General features: G+C 45.3%; 1 protein-coding gene across 1 annotated transcript in view; it reads left to right on the top strand.

Annotated features, from left to right (window-relative positions):
• The window catches only part of LOC144937554 (neurobeachin-like), a 525,952-nt gene that overhangs the window by 148,710 nt on the left and 356,857 nt on the right, over positions 1-20,385 (top strand). Inside the window, exon 7 of the mRNA XM_078864832.1 lies at positions 15,061-15,180. Coding sequence (XP_078720958.1) covers positions 15,061-15,180 — 120 coding nt within the window. The remainder of the gene's footprint in view (positions 1-15,060; positions 15,181-20,385) is intronic.

Below are 20,385 nucleotides of genomic sequence, written 5' to 3' on the forward strand. Positions count from 1 at the left end.
AATCTTGCAGATGTGAGTCAAGGGCTCAAAGCACAGTGGCACCCAGCGGGATGTAACATGTCTCGATAAGAGATCCGATATACTCAAGCCACTCTTAGTTGTCGAAATGCAATTTAGTTTCCCAGCTACAGGGAAAGTTTTCACAAACGCATCTGTTCACATCACTTACTATCTGGGCATGGGCTACAGCAATGGTTTATCCTGTCTGCATACTCTTTGGGTCATTCGGTAAAGTCACGTAGATAGATTTATTAAAAAAACATTCATTATTTATATATATATATATAAATAAGTATATAATTATATAATAGTTCCTATGTTATTATATAATAATTTTTCTTTTTCTATCTATGTGACTTTACCGAAAGACCCAAAGAGTATGAATTCCTACAGTCACGAAAGCTTTAAGTCAAAATTTCTCCTGTCCTTGTGTAACCAGCTTGGAAACCCTGTTGCCTCTTCCTGTCATGCTCACAGAGTTACGGCCTTTCAAGAATAATCAGAAAACTTTCACCATTAGTTGGCTTATCTGCTTCACTGCCTGAACTCATTGTTTCCTGGATTTGCTGGCTCAGGTCCATGACATGGCCCATAAGTCCTTTGATCCAACAAAGCTGCCACTTGCTGTAATTTAATTGAAACTCCGAGGTTCACACTTTGGAGCTTGGTGGGGGGTGGGGGTCGCAATAAACACCTAACCCCGAGGTGCAGTTTCGCTGGTGCGGTGCGTCGCGGGGTCAGAGATACACAGAATATTTCTGGATTTTTTTTCGTTTTCTTTAGAATTAAATTATAAGCTGACGGATGAACGATGCTATTGCCTCTTTGAGACGAAATTATGGATATGATAACAGCAGGATTGCTGATAGAACTGCATTTGGCACCGCGTATTATTATTTGTGACGTCGCATACATTGTATGGACAAATAAAATAAATCACACTGATTTAATTTATTTTTTACCTATGTGATTTTACCGAAAGAACCAAAGCATATGGATTCCTGCAGTCACGAAAGCTTCAAATAAAGATTGTGTGGACAAGTTGTTGCTTGAGAGGGAATGGAATAAGAAAGCAATGGGGGAGGCTTTCACATCTGGTAGCTCTTGGGCCAATTTTAAGGCAGTGATTTTCTATTGTGTGCCTCTATATTTGGGCCAAATAACATTCTGGCATAATGGGAACAATAGTTTGTGAAATTGAAGCATCACTTCAAATTGGAATGACTCATTTCACGTGAAAATGGAGTTTCGGACAAAAATAAATAAATATAAAACAATACAAATTCATTGCCGGCAAATGAATGTAGCGTAGTGTCGCTAACGCTGCTTCCTGATAAACACACACCCTCTCTGCTCTGTGCGATAAACATTTCCCACACCACATATAAACACAGCTTGCTTATGTGATTGATACGCTGGCAATGCAAAATGAAATGTACAACAACAGAAATTTGATGTGTTCTTAGCTTCCAACAGGTTTTCGTCACCAATGCGATGCTCCATATTCATTTTTGGTTGAGGCCACGTGGTAGATTTATGCCAAAATTCTTGCCGTGAACGAGGTGCGTTGATGTTGAATCCAGTCGTAAAAACTTTAATGGTTAGAATTGAATCAATAGATTGGCACCTATAAATACTATCTTTAAACGTGACAATCCTGTGGCCTAACCCAGACCTCACGTCGAAAACATTTTGATAAATTAAGAATAAAGATGGAGACTTTGTAAAAAAACAAATCCTGATTCGCATTATCCACATTTCCATAGCTGCTGCTTCGATACCTTTCCCAGACTATGCTGGTATTGTATAAAAAAGCAACCTCTACAACCACAATGGAGATACAAAATCCTAACTTTCCTTCTGCGTAATGCTTTAATCTTACAAACTGACCATTCCACTCATCACTGCGATCTGCGCTCCAAGACCGGTTAACTAACTCCCTTATTCACTTGAGGATTATTCAGAGCAACCATCGCCCCATTACTGGCAGAACGGTGCCTCCGGCCACTCCGTGAATTTGAACCTTCTCTCAGATCGGGGGGTCGATTCACTGGGCCAAGTTCATCTATAATGCACGCACAAAGTACATTAGTCCCTTGCCTACCCAAAGTGTTCAATCAGGACCAACATCCAAAAAATCTTACATGCCCTTATTCTCTGCAAATGCTCCAAACCCCATGGATGTCCATCGTTTCCAAAACGTCCATGGTTTACCCTCCCCATATAAATTCACAAATTCATGCCGAGCTGTCGATTACAACCGCTTTCGACTCGTACACCCTTCTTTATATCTTCGTGCAATAGTCACCCTGTGACCGTATAACATTTCCGTAACTTGATTGTAATTATACTACGATTAGTCTAAAAATACTTTCTTAACGTTCTATTATTTTGCAGAATATTTAGAATTAGTTACGTGACGCAGGTTTTTACACAGAATATATTTTTTGCCCTGATTTATTTGTTTTTCTTTTGTCATTTTGGTGACCCAGTGTCACTCTTGAAAATGAGACTCACCCTTCTCTTTTGAGTTCTCATCTGGGTCAACAAAATGAACTTGGCACTTTAAACGTGTTGAAATTATTTCCGCTCATGTACCGCTTGTTGGCACGGATATATTTTTGCGTCCATTTTTCCAAGGGAGCAAATAATGGAAGCTTGAAAAAAAAACATAAACAAAGAATTTTGGAAACCATTTTGATACGTTTCATATTCACTTGGCTTTCTGGAACACGGCTTGGTTCACAGCCGCATGTTGTATCTGAGACAAAGTGAGCTCGTCATAAATGCATTTCACTGCAGTCACGTGTATTTATTCAGAGGTCAGAGGCGACAGTGGCATTAAGTAGGTTGACACGTTATGCATTGTACACCGCTTTTCCTGATTGCATGTCAATGTTGAATTATTTTGTGTATGTTTGCCTGCAAGTTACCGTTGCTGTATGATTTTACTCAATTGTATTAACGGTAAGCTTTTGCAATTGATGAGTAGCAAATTTTTTAGACCAAAACGTACAGGTTCAGGAACAAAAACGCTTATTAGAGATGCCATATTTATTGTAAATAAATGTAAGTGGGCTTGGCCAGGAGCCGTCACGAGGGGAGATGATCGCTGATGAGCGATATTGGTGATGGAAATGCCACCAAATTGGAGAGCACGCATCAGAGTATGATCACTGCAGAGGTAGAGCGATGAGTTCAGATTATGCGTAGGAACAAGATACAGTATCGTGTCTCAGGATGGTGAGGAATGGCTGTGATTACTGAACAGATGATCACTTGATTGCATTTCTTATGTAATTATTCAACATCACACGATTGCTTAATGGTATTTTTTCACTCTATAATTAGCATGGCTAAAGCCCACCGCTGTTGAGATGTAAATGACCGGGGGCTTGGGTCTCCCAAATGAACTCCCACGACTATTACCCTCGGCTTACCCGCTCCATATGTCACTCCGATGTGTCGGCACGCTCACGGAACACCCGAGCATCCATTCACGGCAAAAATATATTTATAAAAAATGTTATTAGAGAAAACCATATTGAGTACGTGAAACAATCACGAACCCCCCGTCCCATGCTCAATTGTTGTATACATTAGGACCAATCTCAGCGCTGGAGCATCTGAGCTATAAGCTCAGCGACAAGGAAGAAGAATACAGCACGTGCATGGGGTCCATTCCTAAACCTTAGAACAGTCTTACATACCTGAGCCCAGAATGTCAATGCCCCCCCCCCCCCCAAAGAAAATCCCCCCCCCCTCCGCCTGCCGTCCAGAATGTCAGGATGTTGCAATGTAAGATATGAGGGAGGATGTGGAATAAAACATATTTTTACCTACGTGTTGAACTAAAAAATGTTTTTATTAAAACAAAACATTTTATTCGAGAAATAAATACGTTGGGCAGATGGTAATTAATCTGCATAAATCCACACTACAAAGGAACAATATTACTCCATCCCGAGGGGGGTCTGGGAACCGTGTTGGCGGAATACAGGGATGCACTTTATTGTATTATCGACTCCAATTACTTAAGAGTAACCACTTATTTCCCCTTGGAATAGTGAATGGCAAGCATCCTGTATATTAACGTCATCAAACTCTAATTAAGCTTTTGGTTGAGGGTGTACCATTATACTCAGTCTTCCCTTCAGGTTGTGGCCACTATATTCCACCAGGCTGCAGCCAGCAGTAAGCAATCAAACTATGCAACGACACGCACGAATATAAAAATGTTAAAAGGATTAGTTGTGCCATCGCACGTCGGTGCAACGTCGAGGGGATATGCCCCGATCTATCCTTGATGACGGGACGCAGAAATCACCGGGAAGTGCACGCTCGATGAAAAATCCGCGGAAGCGCCAGAAGTGGTTCCTCCACCTCCCTTTGAACATCAAAAAAAACGGTTCGTGTACCATTGACACCGCTCTCAATCCGCAGCAGCTCTGGGGTGAACGGCCGCGTTATAGCACAAGCAATGGTTATTCGCTTATTTGATCAGGAGCTCGCAATAGCATGGCTGCTTTAATGAGGCTGATTGCTCGGTGTAGTCGTTGCTTTGTCGCGCTATTTGTGAAAGGCGTTGTGCTCCTTGAGGTTGATGCCTTGTGTAGGCACATGGACGGGTTTGCTCTACGTGATGCACACACCACCTACATTATGCAAGTTCAGTGGATGCTCAGCTTGGTCTTGGGTTTCATTTATTGAACATATTTGAGTAATCTACTCATTGTTTAATGACGCAGCTGCTGGGGCAGGCTATGAAGGCTTTGCTGTCATAGGCCCAGCTGGTACCGTATTCTCCAGATTATAAGCACATTTTATTTGGGGGAGGCGGGAGGGGGTTATAATCCGGTTGGTGTGTGACAAGATTTGTATAACCTTTAATGACACCCGGCACAGGTTTGGGGGCGCATCTTACTTTCCAGAGCATCTTATAATCCGGAGAATGCGTTAGACGGCAGTTTGCACCAGCCAGGCAATGAGCACCTGCAGGAAAGGAGTAGAAACGCAAGGCACCAGCAGCATTGCTGATGACAATAACACGGTGAGCTCTTTTGGCGAGCCCTGTGTCAGTGGTAGCCATTCCACGTTACTTTGTTCCGTACCAATCACCACTGCCTATTATGACCATTGCTACCAATTGTGTCTCTTGTAATGGTACTCCTTGACCAAGGCAATACGTGACTGTGATTTTGAACTCGCATTCTCTTCTGATGGAGCTCTAATCACAGCACCGTGCAGCCAGTAAAATAGATCACTGTCAAACGTAACCAAAATTATTAGGTTATACACTAATGGCTAAGCGCATGCCTATGGGACAATACAATGGATATAATTTCCTTTGTCTTCGCAACTGAGTGGCAATAGCATAGCTCAAACCCATGGAGCCTGCTGGGATGAATTGGATTGCCATAGTGGTTAATGCACTTGCCATGGCATGTGAAGTCTCTCTTCCATCAGGCAGATGCTGTGGAGCGCTGTAAAATAGTGTCATCTGCTACACAGTGAGCATCACTGACCCTGCCGTGGCATTTGTAATCGTATGTCTTTCTGCGCTTGTTATCTTCATTGTTAAAATGCCAGGCCTCAATTTGAACTGATATACAATCGTGTATTTCTCCCGTTAGCTAGGAATTATCCAAATGTTCCAATATAGGATGCCGTTAAAATAGACTGGGCTCTTCAGATTCAGTGAGGCTTGGTTGAATAAATGATGTTATGGTATTATTAATATTATGCATCCCATTCTTGCAACTGACCAGGTGGTATTTTCTCAAAATCAGAAGGTTTGAAATTGAAATCTCAATCAGGTGTTGATTCAGGCGATCATCTCCTGCATCATAAAAGTGAGTACTGTCATTAACCAATGGAAATATTGGACCCACCATAAGAACGTGGAATTTCCACAACTGGTTCAAGGCTTCCAATGGAGATGAGTAGGGAGAATAGGGCTATACCGGTCTCTGAGCTGAAAAGAGAAATCAATGGTACAACCAATTATAAATTACAGTGATGTCAGTTGATTTTTAAAGGATGATACCCTATCAGATATTGATTGGGAAAACATTGTCAATGGTTTGCATGGAAACATTTGACATCTTTTTTTTTGCCTTTCTCTTTTCGTTCTTTCCACGAGCTCGGTTGATGGGAATGTTGGGATGTTAAGAATACAGACAATTGGGAAGGGGAAATAAGGGCAGCTTTAGGTCCTTAGAGTGCACGACTTTATTCCTTAAATGTGTATCCTGGACATGCCCCTAAATTATGTTGCATTCTTCATGTTTGTGTGAATGTTGTTTATTGCCGTTCATTCCATTGGTCTGTGACAGAACGTAATCCTGCTAAACCTCGTGCAATCCTGAAAGCCTATGGGCAAGCTGGCAGAACAGCAAGCTTCGCCATTCTGTGACCAAGTACTCATTTTAATAAGACTGGAGGCCATAGCGTAGTGTCTTAAAGTGACATACATCTTATCTGGAGGTGAGCACAAAGAAACCTCCTGCAGCAATGGTCCCTCATCGTCACTTTACAGTTGGCACTGAGCATTTGCATAGATCTCTCTGAATGGAAAAGTAATTTGGATCTCCTTTTCACATCTCCTTCTGCTGCTCCCGCCCCACCCTGCTCGTCCAGTGAGTTTTGGACGGGAATTCATGAACCACTTTGGAGAAGCATTACTGTCAACTTTAGCCTCGGTAGGTGTGTGTGTGTGCCTGTGCTTAAGCTAAGTGGGGAGCAGTAATGTAGCAGTTAGCACGTTGCGCTGAGAACCCGGCCACCAGACTTTGATTCCTGCTCAGCCATCACCAAAGTGACGATTATTTTATCTGGTCCCGGGCCTCCCATAGGTCGACTCATCCTTAAATGCTCACTAACAGCACTTGCCCCAACAGTCTGTTAAGGCTGTACGGGTGATCTTTGTCTTTGTTTGAGCTAAAGGGCTGCACGACACAGACGTGAACTCCATAAAAACTGCAGGAAAGGAAGCCTCTTCCCTTTTTTTATGATTTCAGGATCTGACACGTTTGGAATATAATGTGGAATGATGGAACGGTAGACGTGAGGAAGATGAGGTTGTATCGTACGTGGAGTATCTGCGCAGAACTGAGTAGGCCGAGTGACCGAGAGAGGCGTTTGGTGGCATGCAGAGTGTGGTGGAAATGAGAGGAAGGACCAAAATCCAGATGGTGGGAAACTACGAGAGCCCATGGCTGGAGGGGGAGTTTTGGTGTAGACGGTGCAACAACGATGGAAGGATCTGGTGGAAGAGTGGAGATATGGGTTGGTAGAGTCAGCTGCCTTGGTAACGATTCACCTCTTGATCAACTTCCTTCAAAGCGTTTGTCCTGGTTCACTTTGTTAATGAGTGAGCCATTTGGATTCCGTTCAGGTTGGGGCCCCTGGGCTGTTGTTTGCGCCAAAACCACAGGGAGAGAAAAAAATATGCTTCCTGTTCAGTTTCAGTTTGAATTTATTTGGTATAGCCCTGTGAGCCATTCGGCTCTTGAATCGGGTGCAACCGCAACAAACAAAAAACAAAAACATGAACAAGAAAACATCTTAAAGTGACTATGCGCAAACAGAAAAATCCAGATAAAAACAGCTAAATCTTCCAGAAAAAGCACCGTACACCAACGCTGCGTGCAAAAATCCCAGTGGAATGCAAGTCCAACAACAACCACAAGACAACTTAGATGAAAGCCATCAGTTTCACTCCATGCTACAACTTTTCGAAATCACCAAAATAAAGCCATAAAAGCAATGTAACAGTGATCATTGGAACAGTGACCGAAATTTCACAATAAACGACATTAACAACATGTCCCACGAAACCCTGCGTCCTGTTGGTGGGTTGCTCCCCAGCGACGGCACCATCTTTATGACCGGCCCTTTTGCACAAATCCTTGTTGGTTGCACCACGTTGCTCGTCAGCACCGGCACCTGCCAAGGGACCGGTTGTGGAGCCAAGCCCGTTGGAGACGGCGGGAGTTTGCCTTTATGCATGCACAAGTTTAGCCACTTACACAAGAAAGCACTGCCACACAACAGTTTTTGTTGTACGTATGTGTGCGTGCTTGTAAGTTCTGTAGGTGTGTAGGTTTTTTGGGTCGTACTGGGATGGGTGGCCGCCCAAGCACACGAGAGAGGCGTGGCAGGCAGGTGGGGTGGTGGGCAATGCAGCAAAATCCATTGTTGTTCTGTACTTGGGACTGTGCGACGAGGGGAGGACCTCATCCAGTAGTGGTTTAACTAAGCGTACTGTGCATGCATGTGGTTTTTTAACCTTTAACCCTTAATGTGGCCTTAAAGTGCACATCGCCTGGCACAAGCGCCGTGATGACGTCACCACCACTTAGTGGCGAATGGCGGTTGTTGTTGTATTTAATCGGCTCATATTACCACGTGGTTAAACAAGCAATTGACTGTTCAGTTGAATCATGGCCCTTGAATAGTGATTATGCATTGAACTGTGAGGCCGGTGAATAGTTACGGGTCTCCTTTACTAATTATCGCGCTTATTACATGCACATGAACACTTAAAAGTGCATGAGCAGAGACAGCCAAATAAGCCAAAGCGTCTCCCACCTCAAACAAGCAATGGGGCAGCACTAACCCGCATTAATGGCCCAGAAATATTGCTGGAAAATCCACATTCTAAGGGGCAGAGCCCAGTTTCTTTATATGGCAATCACTGTTGACTTCCTACATCGTGGTAGGGTACTTGATCAACCTTGCAGGATATTTCACCACAATTTGGATGTGTGAACTTCCTTCTTGTGAGGAAAACTCCAACAGCAGTCAATCCAGCCATATATATCTGTTCGTAGCTAGATTTCTGTACGTACGACTGTATTTTCCACAATCGTACTATTCAGTTTCAACTTATTACACTCATTTTACTGTACATTGCATCTTAGAATTCACCAATAGATGTAAAGGTGCGTGTCCCTGCAATTGCTTTCTCGATAGTCTTTGGCACCGCACGGGAGACGTTCATTATTCTCTGCAACTGTGATAGTGCATTCGATGTTATGCCCCTTCGATAGAGCCGCGATGTGGTGGATCAAAGAGCCACATGCGGCTCGGGGGAGACGCCGGTTGGCCACCGCTGTCTGAGTGGAAGGGCCTCCACTAAGAGGTGGTTCGCGACACCCCCTCAAAAGGGGTCTTTGGCCTACCCTTTCACGCTGGCCAGACAATCTTGGAAGATGTGGGGGTGTGCCCGTTTACACTGCTGGGTGCGCGAAGGCAGGGGGAATTTGTTTGTAGACTTGTTTATTTATTTATTTCTCCTGAAAGAAATTCCACTGGATAATTCTTGGAAATGGGGGGCACCTTTGTATTCAAGGGTGTTGGGCAAACACATGGTTGTAAAGTTTACGTTTTATTATAGAATGTTTAAATGCATCTGTGGTTTACACCATCGGACAAATTAAAAGTATGTTTTATGGTGATCCTTTCAATTACCGCAGTATTTATGAATTTAAAAATAAACTCAATAAATGTCTCATTCTGTGCGGTATATGATTTACTTATCTACATGTCTATTGTTAAATGTGTTTCTGTTATGCTGCACTTTTTTATTTCGCTGTGTTTCAAGTAATAATGCTTTTCTAGCTCTCAATGTTTAACCAAATGAAACATTACAGAGGAATATCTCAAATTGTGCATGGTACACATTTTTTTGTCAATCTTGTACTGTACTTTCCATACCAGTTCATTTGCAGTGACTCAAATCTGGAGAATTCTTAATTCACTTTTAATTCCTTCCCAGCTTCATACAATCCCTGTTTATTTTGAAATGACTAATTGATTAAGTCTCTGATTCGTTGCATTTAATGTCGTTATAACTCGATCACTGCATGTGTGCGTTTATATAAACCACAGGGAGAGAAAAAAATATGCTTCCTGTTCAGTTTCAGTTTGAATTTATTTGGTATAGCCCTGTGAGCCATTCGGCTCTTGAATCGGGTGCAACCGCAACAAACAAAAAACAAAAACATGAACAAGAAAACATCTTAAAGTGACTATGCGCAAACAGAAAAATCCAGATAAAAACAGCTAAATCTTCCAGAAAAAGCACCGTACACCAACGCTGCGTGCAAAAATCCCAGTGGAATGCAAGTCCAACAACAACCACAAGACAACTTAGATGAAAGCCATCAGTTTCACTCCATGCTACAACTTTTCGAAATCACCAAAATAAAGCCATAAAAGCAATGTAACAGTGATCATTGGAACAGTGACCGAAATTTCACAATAAACGACATTAACAACATGTCCCACGAAACCCTGCGTCCTGTTGGTGGGTTGCTCCCCAGCGACGGCACCATCTTTATGACCGGCCCTTTTGCACAAATCCTTGTTGGTTGCACCACGTTGCTCGTCAGCACCGGCACCTGCCAAGGGACCGGTTGTGGAGCCAAGCCCGTTGGAGACGGCGGGAGTTTGCCTTTATGCATGCACAAGTTTAGCCACTTACACAAGAAAGCACTGCCACACAACAGTTTTTGTTGTACGTATGTGTGCGTGCTTGTAAGTTCTGTAGGTGTGTAGGTTTTTTGGGTCGTACTGGGATGGGTGGCCGCCCAAGCACACGAGAGAGGCGTGGCAGGCAGGTGGGGTGGTGGGCAATGCAGCAAAATCCATTGTTGTTCTGTACTTGGGACTGTGCGACGAGGGGAGGACCTCATCCAGTAGTGGTTTAACTAAGCGTACTGTGCATGCATGTGGTTTTTTAACCTTTAACCCTTAATGTGGCCTTAAAGTGCACATCGCCTGGCACAAGCGCCGTGATGACGTCACCACCACTTAGTGGCGAATGGCGGTTGTTGTTGTATTTAATCGGCTCATATTACCACGTGGTTAAACAAGCAATTGACTGTTCAGTTGAATCATGGCCCTTGAATAGTGATTATGCATTGAACTGTGAGGCCGGTGAATAGTTACGGGTCTCCTTTACTAATTATCGCGCTTATTACATGCACATGAACACTTAAAAGTGCATGAGCAGAGACAGCCAAATAAGCCAAAGCGTCTCCCACCTCAAACAAGCAATGGGGCAGCACTAACCCGCATTAATGGCCCAGAAATATTGCTGGAAAATCCACATTCTAAGGGGCAGAGCCCAGTTTCTTTATATGGCAATCACTGTTGACTTCCTACATCGTGGTAGGGTACTTGATCAACCTTGCAGGATATTTCACCACAATTTGGATGTGTGAACTTCCTTCTTGTGAGGAAAACTCCAACAGCAGTCAATCCAGCCATATATATCTGTTCGTAGCTAGATTTCTGTACGTACGACTGTATTTTCCACAATCGTACTATTCAGTTTCAACTTATTACACTCATTTTACTGTACATTGCATCTTAGAATTCACCAATAGATGTAAAGGTGCGTGTCCCTGCAATTGCTTTCTCGATAGTCTTTGGCACCGCACGGGAGACGTTCATTATTCTCTGCAACTGTGATAGTGCATTCGATGTTATGCCCCTTCGATAGAGCCGCGATGTGGTGGATCAAAGAGCCACATGCGGCTCGGGGGAGACGCCGGTTGGCCACCGCTGTCTGAGTGGAAGGGCCTCCACTAAGAGGTGGTTCGCGACACCCCCTCAAAAGGGGTCTTTGGCCTACCCTTTCACGCTGGCCAGACAATCTTGGAAGATGTGGGGGTGTGCCCGTTTACACTGCTGGGTGCGCGAAGGCAGGGGGAATTTGTTTGTAGACTTGTTTATTTATTTATTTCTCCTGAAAGAAATTCCACTGGATAATTCTTGGAAATGGGGGGCACCTTTGTATTCAAGGGTGTTGGGCAAACACATGGGGACACATGTACAGACGCTCATGCCACCTGCCCGTTGTTTCAACTGCCACATGACGACACGTTCATGCAACCTGCCCGGGAGATCAAATTGGCGACCTAGATTGCAAGTCCAGTGTGATAGCAACCACTACCAAAGCAGCAGCATCGCTCCGAACGCACGTACACACGCGTATATTTATATGTTGATGTGACTCATACACAAGCGTGCTTGCAATGTAATCGCGGCGTCAGTGTGTGAGTGATCAATGGTTGGATTATGCATTGCGAGAGAGTGATTTGAGTTGTATTAGCTGTGACGTGACGTGACTCTTAATGCCATTCAATTTCATCAGTGCAACAAGATGTTTAATGGCCAGATGTGGCATCGTTTTCAACAGCGGTGTTTTTCAACAGATCTGCGGGTGCAGCCGTCATCATAGAATTATACAATGCATTTCCCTCTAGATAACCAGTCCTTACTGAATTTAGCATTTTTCTTCAATTACAGAATTTATATTTTATTAGTAAATGAACTACCCATTGGATAAATTACTCAGTTGGGGTTGCGAATACCATTTTTTTGCATGCATTTCAAGAAAAACTTAAGTTTACATCGTAATTTTACCACATCAATCAATGTTATCTGCGAAATCATCACCTAATGACATAATGTACATTTCATCTGTTTTGTGATATGAACCGACAGAAATGAGATTTTGTGTCTCCATCTGTGTTTTTTGTGCGAGTCATCTTTTTTTTTAAAGAGCACGGTCTGAAAAATACATTAGTAATTATTTGTTCATGTCTCCACATGTCTCCCTGTCTAAACCCTCTCCTCAGAGGTTTAAAGCTGCCGGTGCTGCAACTGAAAATTTGGTGCTGTATTTTTTTTGTTGTTTACAATAATTACCTTTGCTTTGTGAGCTTTGTTAGTCTCTTCCTTGTAGTGCGATACAAAGGGTGGTCAAATCATTTAGTGAATGAGAAAAAAAATTGAAATAACATCATACGTGAGGACACTCGTAATTAACATGACTACTTCCCGCGACGAATCGAAATTTTACCGAAACGGGACCAGAAGGACTAAGAGAAAACCCATTCATTCAACTCCGTGGCGTCTTGTGTGCACACTTCAAATGCTCATCACTGGAATTTGACCGCTCTGTGTAACTCGATAGCTTTTTTTTGCTCTCTTTCAAAAATCTTTTCTGGTTGTAAATATGATCAGCATTTATGGTTGTAAAGTTTACGTTTTATTATAGAATGTTTAAATGCATCTGTGGTTTACACCATCGGACAAATTAAAAGTATGTTTTATGGTGATCCTTTCAATTACCGCAGTATTTATGAATTTAAAAATAAACTCAATAAATGTCTCATTCTGTGCGGTATATGATTTACTTATCTACATGTCTATTGTTAAATGTGTTTCTGTTATGCTGCACTTTTTTATTTCGCTGTGTTTCAAGTAATAATGCTTTTCTAGCTCTCAATGTTTAACCAAATGAAACATTACAGAGGAATATCTCAAATTGTGCATGGTACACATTTTTTTGTCAATCTTGTACTGTACTTTCCATACCAGTTCATTTGCAGTGACTCAAATCTGGAGAATTCTTAATTCACTTTTAATTCCTTCCCAGCTTCATACAATCCCTGTTTATTTTGAAATGACTAATTGATTAAGTCTCTGATTCGTTGCATTTAATGTCGTTATAACTCGATCACTGCATGTGTGCGTTTATATAAAGAGGACACATTTATATAACGTCTTACAAAGGACCAGCCAAACTCAATGAGATGCGGGAAATGTCAAATCAAACAATCGTGTCATTGAGCATTTTTCGGACCTTTAAAATATTACATTAGTTGTGTTTAAATGCACAAGGCAGTCGAGGTTGTCACAAGGTTTTGTTTCATACAGTATATGTATAATCAGTGCAATCAGAATACCAAAACTAGGAACCTGCACTGGTAAATTTCACAATGTTTTTTTTTTGTTAGCGTGCAATAAGATAGCCGCACCTTAGCGTGTACTAGTTGATTACTTTTGGTTATTACGTTCATGTTTGTAAAATTACAACATCATTTTGAAAACAGGTCAATGTTGAAAGCGATCGAAGTTGGCTGCTTCGGTTGATGTGGAAACATCAAGCAGCCAATGCATCGCATTAAAGATTCATCAGCTGCTCACGTCTCTACCGAACACATGAATCTGAGTAAAGTTCACAGTAAAATGAATCAAGTAGTCGGATTACATAATTACAGTGCTTTGAAAATACCAAATATAGAATGATGTCACCTTGCTTCTGAAGGCTCACATAATCAGTGTATTCAGGGCGACTATTGAAAAGTAAGCCTTCCAGTGAGTGCGGCTTTGCAGAAGGGAACCCTTTGCGTTGTAAATTAATTTTAAAATTGAATCAAATTGGCCATCCATTTAGGCTTTCAAAGCAACTTCCTTCGTGAGTTGGCATCGACGTCTCACGTAAATTAGCACTGTGCTCCGTGCGTTTGCGAAATGGTTGCACCTTGGTGTGGCCTCTGCAGTGCTGTTGCCAAACATTGAAAAGAGAAACCTTGTGTTCTGCAGAAACAAGCACACGTCTGCAGATTAAATTTTTATTAAATTTGTTTTTAAAATCAACATTGCAGAAATTGTTAGTGTAACATTTTAAAGAGAACTGCAAATTGTGAACAAATCAAGAGGTAGTGCTCACGTATTGTTGGAATTCCCAAAGCCAGCGGTGGAAACTGGACATTCCCATGACAAGGGCCAAGTTTATTCGTGGGCCTTTTCCGCAAAGTTGGCACCTCCTTTTTCTTAACCCTGGCGAGGGGAAAATCCGAGTCAGTCTTCCAATGGGATTTGAACTCAGCCTTCTCATTGAGTCACTCTGACCACTGTGCCACGGGTCATGACCACCACATCCCAACTCAAAGCGCCTCCACGCTCGGAGAAACCACTTGTGCCATTGGTGACTCTGAGCCAGCGGTGGTGGTGTTCGTTTCGCTAATCACATCGGTGATTAAAACATTAATAATCGGAAAGCTACATCGGTAAAATAGTCTACTAGCCCCATTATCTCTACCCTTATTAAGAGCCATTGCCCAAAACGTTTAGTTAGCCTGCTGCTGTTGATCATGACAGCACGGTGGGGCGTTGGACTCGCGTTAAGCCGTATGTGGTTGGAACTTTTACTTGTCTAATGCGAGCTCTGCGCTGCTTCTTCTTCTCCCTTTGCAGTGGTACATGGTAACCATCGTTCACGTGTACAACCGCTGGCGGAACAGCGAGATCCGCTGCTACGTCAATGGGCAGCTCGTCTCCTACGGAGACATGGCTTGGCACGTCAACGCCAACGACGTGAGTCTCCGGCACCCTCCCGCGTCGCTTGAGATAATGTTTTGTACCACCACTCTCCACCCTGTTTCCGGGCTGCGCCACGTGTCGTTTGGCTCGAATGTCCGACGTTTCGCGTCACGTGCTTGGAGCTTCGCTGGGGAATTGAGTTGCAAAAGCTCTTCCGGCACATGGAACAGAACGTCGGACATCGTGCCCGAACTACATGCGGTACAACTGGAAAACACATCGCAGAGTTCTACAGCGGCACAATCGCGAAATCCTATGCAGTAGAATTTACGTGAGCTTTATACCTTTAGGCAAAGCCATGGGCCTCGCTCAGGCATCCCATTAGCACGGATGGCTACGTACGGTGCGAAAGAAGTTCAACGTACATATAGGCCTCTAACCTAGTTGGCAAAAAACTATGACTAACCCAAAAAGTCAAAGATGAAAGCAGTCTTCCTGTACAAATGAGCAATGAGCAAAACTGAGCCAGTGGTGATAATTAAATAGTGGGGGGGGGGGGGGGATGGACTCTCCTCAGATCAATTATTGTTGACTTCCTGCAAAGTGATAATTATATGATTGACCTCAGTGGGGATGGGATGGTTGTACTTGCAAACCTCGAATTGCAAGTCAAGTGGTCCAACCACACGATGGTCTTGCCAGACATTGGGAAAATTATACTAGAATTATTGAAGCTATTAAATGTGTCTTGATTTCTAAAAGGTTGCCCATTCATACAACAGTTGGGAATTGACTTAGCCCATCTTCCCTTCAGGTTCATGAAGGCGAGTAACCCTTGTGGTAGGCCTCGGCAAGGTAAGGTAAAATTGATAAGGTAAAAACAACGAGCCTACCTTTACCCTACCTTTTACCTTACCACAATACAATCACTCCCTTTAGCAGGTAAGGTAAAAAGCAACAAGCTTACCTTTACCCTACCTTTTACCCTTACCCCATACAAATTACCCGATTACAGGGTAATTACTAGGGAACTACACATGAACAAGGTTTATAATGGTAAATGCTAGGTAGAGCGCTTAATTCATATAGAATACTCTCGATGATTCAAATTTTACACGCTTTATATTAACTCACTGTCTGTTGTTGTCGTTGTTGTCATTGTTGTTGTTGTCGTTGTATCCTCAAATCTTGTAACTCAATTTTTACCCACTTCCTAATGTGGTATCGACTGCAAACTTGGTATACTTATGTCATACTGATGACAATACTATATTCTATCATTAAAAAAATATATTTTAAAACAATCTTTTTTATGTTGTTTCGGCTTGGGTCTAATTGTCCACGCTCAACTGACGTTGGCTGTAATTGGCCACGGTCCCTTACTTCATGGCAAGCTTCGGGGCCACTTCCTGGAGTCGTGGAGTTCTGCCAGTACTAGTACATTTGAAGTATTGGAAAATGACGGCAGGAAACTCCTTGACGGGAACACACTTCTTTTATTAAATCTTGACTTGTAACAATACAACGCGTGGCCTCTCTTCTCACAATGCGCTTCTCTTGACTCTGGATTCTGTGCTGCCGGCTCTCTGTGCCTCGTGTAGACTCCGCGCCTCGGCTACACTCCTCTCTCGCCTCGTGTAGACTCTGCGCCTCTGCTACACTCTCCACTCGCCTCGTGTAGACTTTGCATCTCTCTCTGGCTACACCGTATGCATACTCGGCTCGTGTAGACCTTTCTCTCTCGCTGGCTACACCGTATGCATACTCGGCTCGTGTAGACCTTTCTCTCTCGCTGGCTACACACTATACATTACTCAGCTCGTGTAGACCTTTCTCTCTCGCTGGCTACACACTATACATTACTCAGCTCGTGTAGACCTTTCTCTCTCGCTGGCTACACACTATACATTACTCAGCTCGTGTAGACCTTTCTCTCTCGCTGGCTACACACTATACATTACTCAGCTCGTGTAGACCTTTCTCTCTCGCTGGCTACACACTATACCTTACTCTCCTCTACTCTCCATTACTCTCCTCTCCGGGCTCTATCTCTGCACCTTCGTCTTCATTCTTAGATGGTTCCACTTCTGCCCCCTGCTCCTCTGTGCATCACCTTATATACCCCTTCTTCCCGGGAGACGGAGCGGATGCGGACCTCAACGTCGGCACCGCTCCTCAGTTACCCAATCCCCACGCGCTATCCCTACGATCCGGTTCCGCTCAGCGCGTGTTTCCACTCCCCGACCAATCACACCGCGCTGCTACCCGATCACTCCCTCTGGGCGCGTCACCGGCACACAGCCAATCAGCAGCACTACCCCCCACCCGCGCACTGACGCCTGCTCCTCCCCGTCAGTGCGCGTCACCACACACACACCCGTACATACGCGCTGGCACACGACATATACACCCAGCGCGTATCACCACTACATCACCCCCTCCCACATAGCTCGCAGCCGGCCCGGCTGCTAACAACAACCAACCGCGACGATAAAACGACAACCAACAAAAAAAAACCCCGTAACCCCCCCGAGTGTGCCCCGTAACATAACACAACAACAACAACAACAAGAATAACTATGTACAGATTGACAATGAACCCGAAAAGTCAACAATAACACGATACGAGCAAATTCGAAACGAACGCGCCCCACGTCCCTGCGACTACACGCAGTGACGAGGCGCTCCAACTGCCCCGACTCCTCACGAGGCAGGTCATGCAAAGTAGCACGACCTGGCGCGAGTCCGTCTGGCTGGTCCATCGTATGGGGCGGGACACTGACGACCGTCCGGCGGTTCCGGCTGCTCCAGACGGCGCGGAACGGGCCTGAAAGGGCCGGCCCCGCCGCGGAGATCCGGCCGCCGGTGATCGGCAGCTGTCAGTTCCGAGACACCTGGGAGCAGATCAGGCGAAAATACGTGTGGATCAGGCAGAGACATTTCCCCCTCTGGGTCGCCGGTCACGTCACACGCCCGGCCATCACGACACAAGGGGAGGCCATATGGAGGCGAGAACGGTTTCAGTCGGGAGGGGTGAACGTACCACCGGCGCTTTCCCCACTTTATCTGAACGCACTGGGGCCGTGCAACGCGCACGACCTCCACGGGTCCCCTCCACGGTCTCAACAATTTAGGCGACGTAGCCAAGGGTGCCTGAGGGCAATGCAGCCAGGCCCTGTCACCTGGTTTCCATTCGTGCATGGACACCTTCCGTGCCCGCAACCGTTCATTAGCAATTTGGCGAGCCCGCGAATTAAGCCGCGCGGCCTCCCTCGCCTCTGTCAGCTTGTGAATATTAAACTTAATATGTTCTGCCAAATTAGAATTAGTTCGTGGAGCGGACAGGCCAAGTTGCGTTTCTATTGGCGGGTCAGCTTCCCGACCGTACATCAAATAGAATGGGGAAAACCCCGTAGCTGCATGGGGGGCCATTCTATACGCGGCAAGGACTCCCGGGACCTGCAGGTCCCAATCTACATGTGCCTCGCACACCTGCTGGCACAGCATGGAAGTCAAGGTTTTGTGGAGTCTCTCCACCATCCCGTCAGTCTGCGGGTGGTACGGGGAGGTACGCACCTTCTTGGTACCCAACAGATCGCACACCTCTTGCAACAATTTACTCGAAAAATTTTTACCTTGGTCGGTCAGCAGGCGTTCGGGAGCCCCCTTGTCCAGGACATAGCCCTGGACGAAGGCATCCGTCACAGCCGCTGCCGACTGGTTAGCGAGAGGCCACGCCATAGGCCATCGGGTAAAGTATTCGACCCCCACTAACAAATATTTATTCCCTCTCGGCGTGACTGGGAAGGGCCCCAAAATATCGAATGCAACGAGCTCGTTGGTACGCGAGACCTGAATAGATTGCAGCGGTGGATTAGCTGCCACGGCCGGTGGTTTACGCCTGGCGCACTCAACGCACCCCTTCAGAATATGCACCACATCACTTCCCATTCCCGGCCAGTAATAGTCACGCTGAAGCAGGGCAAGCGTCTTGTTAACTCCCAAGTGCAAGAGGCGTTCGTGTGCCGCCAAGACAACCCTCCCCCTCACAGCGGAAGGCACCACGAGTGCGTTCCGCCGGGACAAACTGTCCCATTTCAATAACACGCCCCGCTCAAGTACATAGGAGCCGGTACGCTCCTGGTCCCCCTCGGGACCCCCAACCTTGCGGCGCAATGCTAGCAGCGAGCTGTCCGCCATCTGGAGGCGGCCCCATTCGCTGAGCGACAGCGAGAGCAGCGAGTCCCGACCCTGAGAGGCAGTGGAATCATCCCCGATCGGTGCGCCCGCTGTCGCAGCCAGTGCCCCCATCTCCCCCGCAAGCGTCGGTTTACAGCGCGCCGATCCCGACAAACACGCGCATTCATCACAAGGCAACAACCGCGACAAGCAATCGGCATTCGTGTGTCGCAACCCCTTACGGTACGTAGTCGTAAACTGATAGTCCTGGAGGACTTCCAACCAACGCGACAACTGGCCCGAGGGCTGGGCGACCCTCAATGAATACTGTAGCGCCGCGTGGTCCGTTCGGACTGTAAAGTGACGACCATAAAGATATGGCCTAAACTGCTGCACAAAAAAAACAATGGCAAGCAGCTCGCGACGGGTGACACAGTAGCGCTGCTCCGCCGGAGACAACACCCTACTACCGTAGGCGACAACTCTTTCGACACCCCCAACGACTTGGGATAGCACCCCCCCAATGCCCGTGTTGCTAGCATCCGTGTCCAGCAAAAAGGGACTGGCAAAATCGGGATAACACAAGGGTGGGGCACCCACCAAGGCGTCCCGGAGGGAGCGAAACGCGGCCTCCTCCTCCGGTCCCCATTTGAACTTCACTCCCTTCGCCGTTAGAGCGTGCAAGGGTTTTGCAATAGTGGCGAAGTGCTCAACGAACCGCCGATAATAAGAAGCAAACCCGATGAAACTACGCACGTCGGAAACGGACGTAGGTGTCGACCACGAACCGACACAATCCGTCTTCGCGGGATCGGTGGAGATCCCCGAAGAATCGACAATGTGACCCAAGTATCTAACGGACCTACGAAGGAGGTGACATTTGGCCGGTTTAAATTTCAACTTAGCCGATCGCATCCGCAAGAACACCCCTCTCAATCGCCGGAGGTGTTCCTCAAACGTTTTACTGAAAACAATGACATCGTCCATATAAATCAAGCATGTATCCCACTGCAAGCCCGACAAAACCAGCTCCATAAGTCGCTGAAACGTCGCTGGAGAGGAGTGAAGTCCCATGGGTAA

This window comes from Lampetra fluviatilis, chromosome 19, assembly GCF_964198595.1.
Source record: "Lampetra fluviatilis chromosome 19, kcLamFluv1.1, whole genome shotgun sequence".
In the NCBI taxonomy this organism is placed as follows: domain Eukaryota; kingdom Metazoa; phylum Chordata; class Hyperoartia; order Petromyzontiformes; family Petromyzontidae; genus Lampetra; species Lampetra fluviatilis.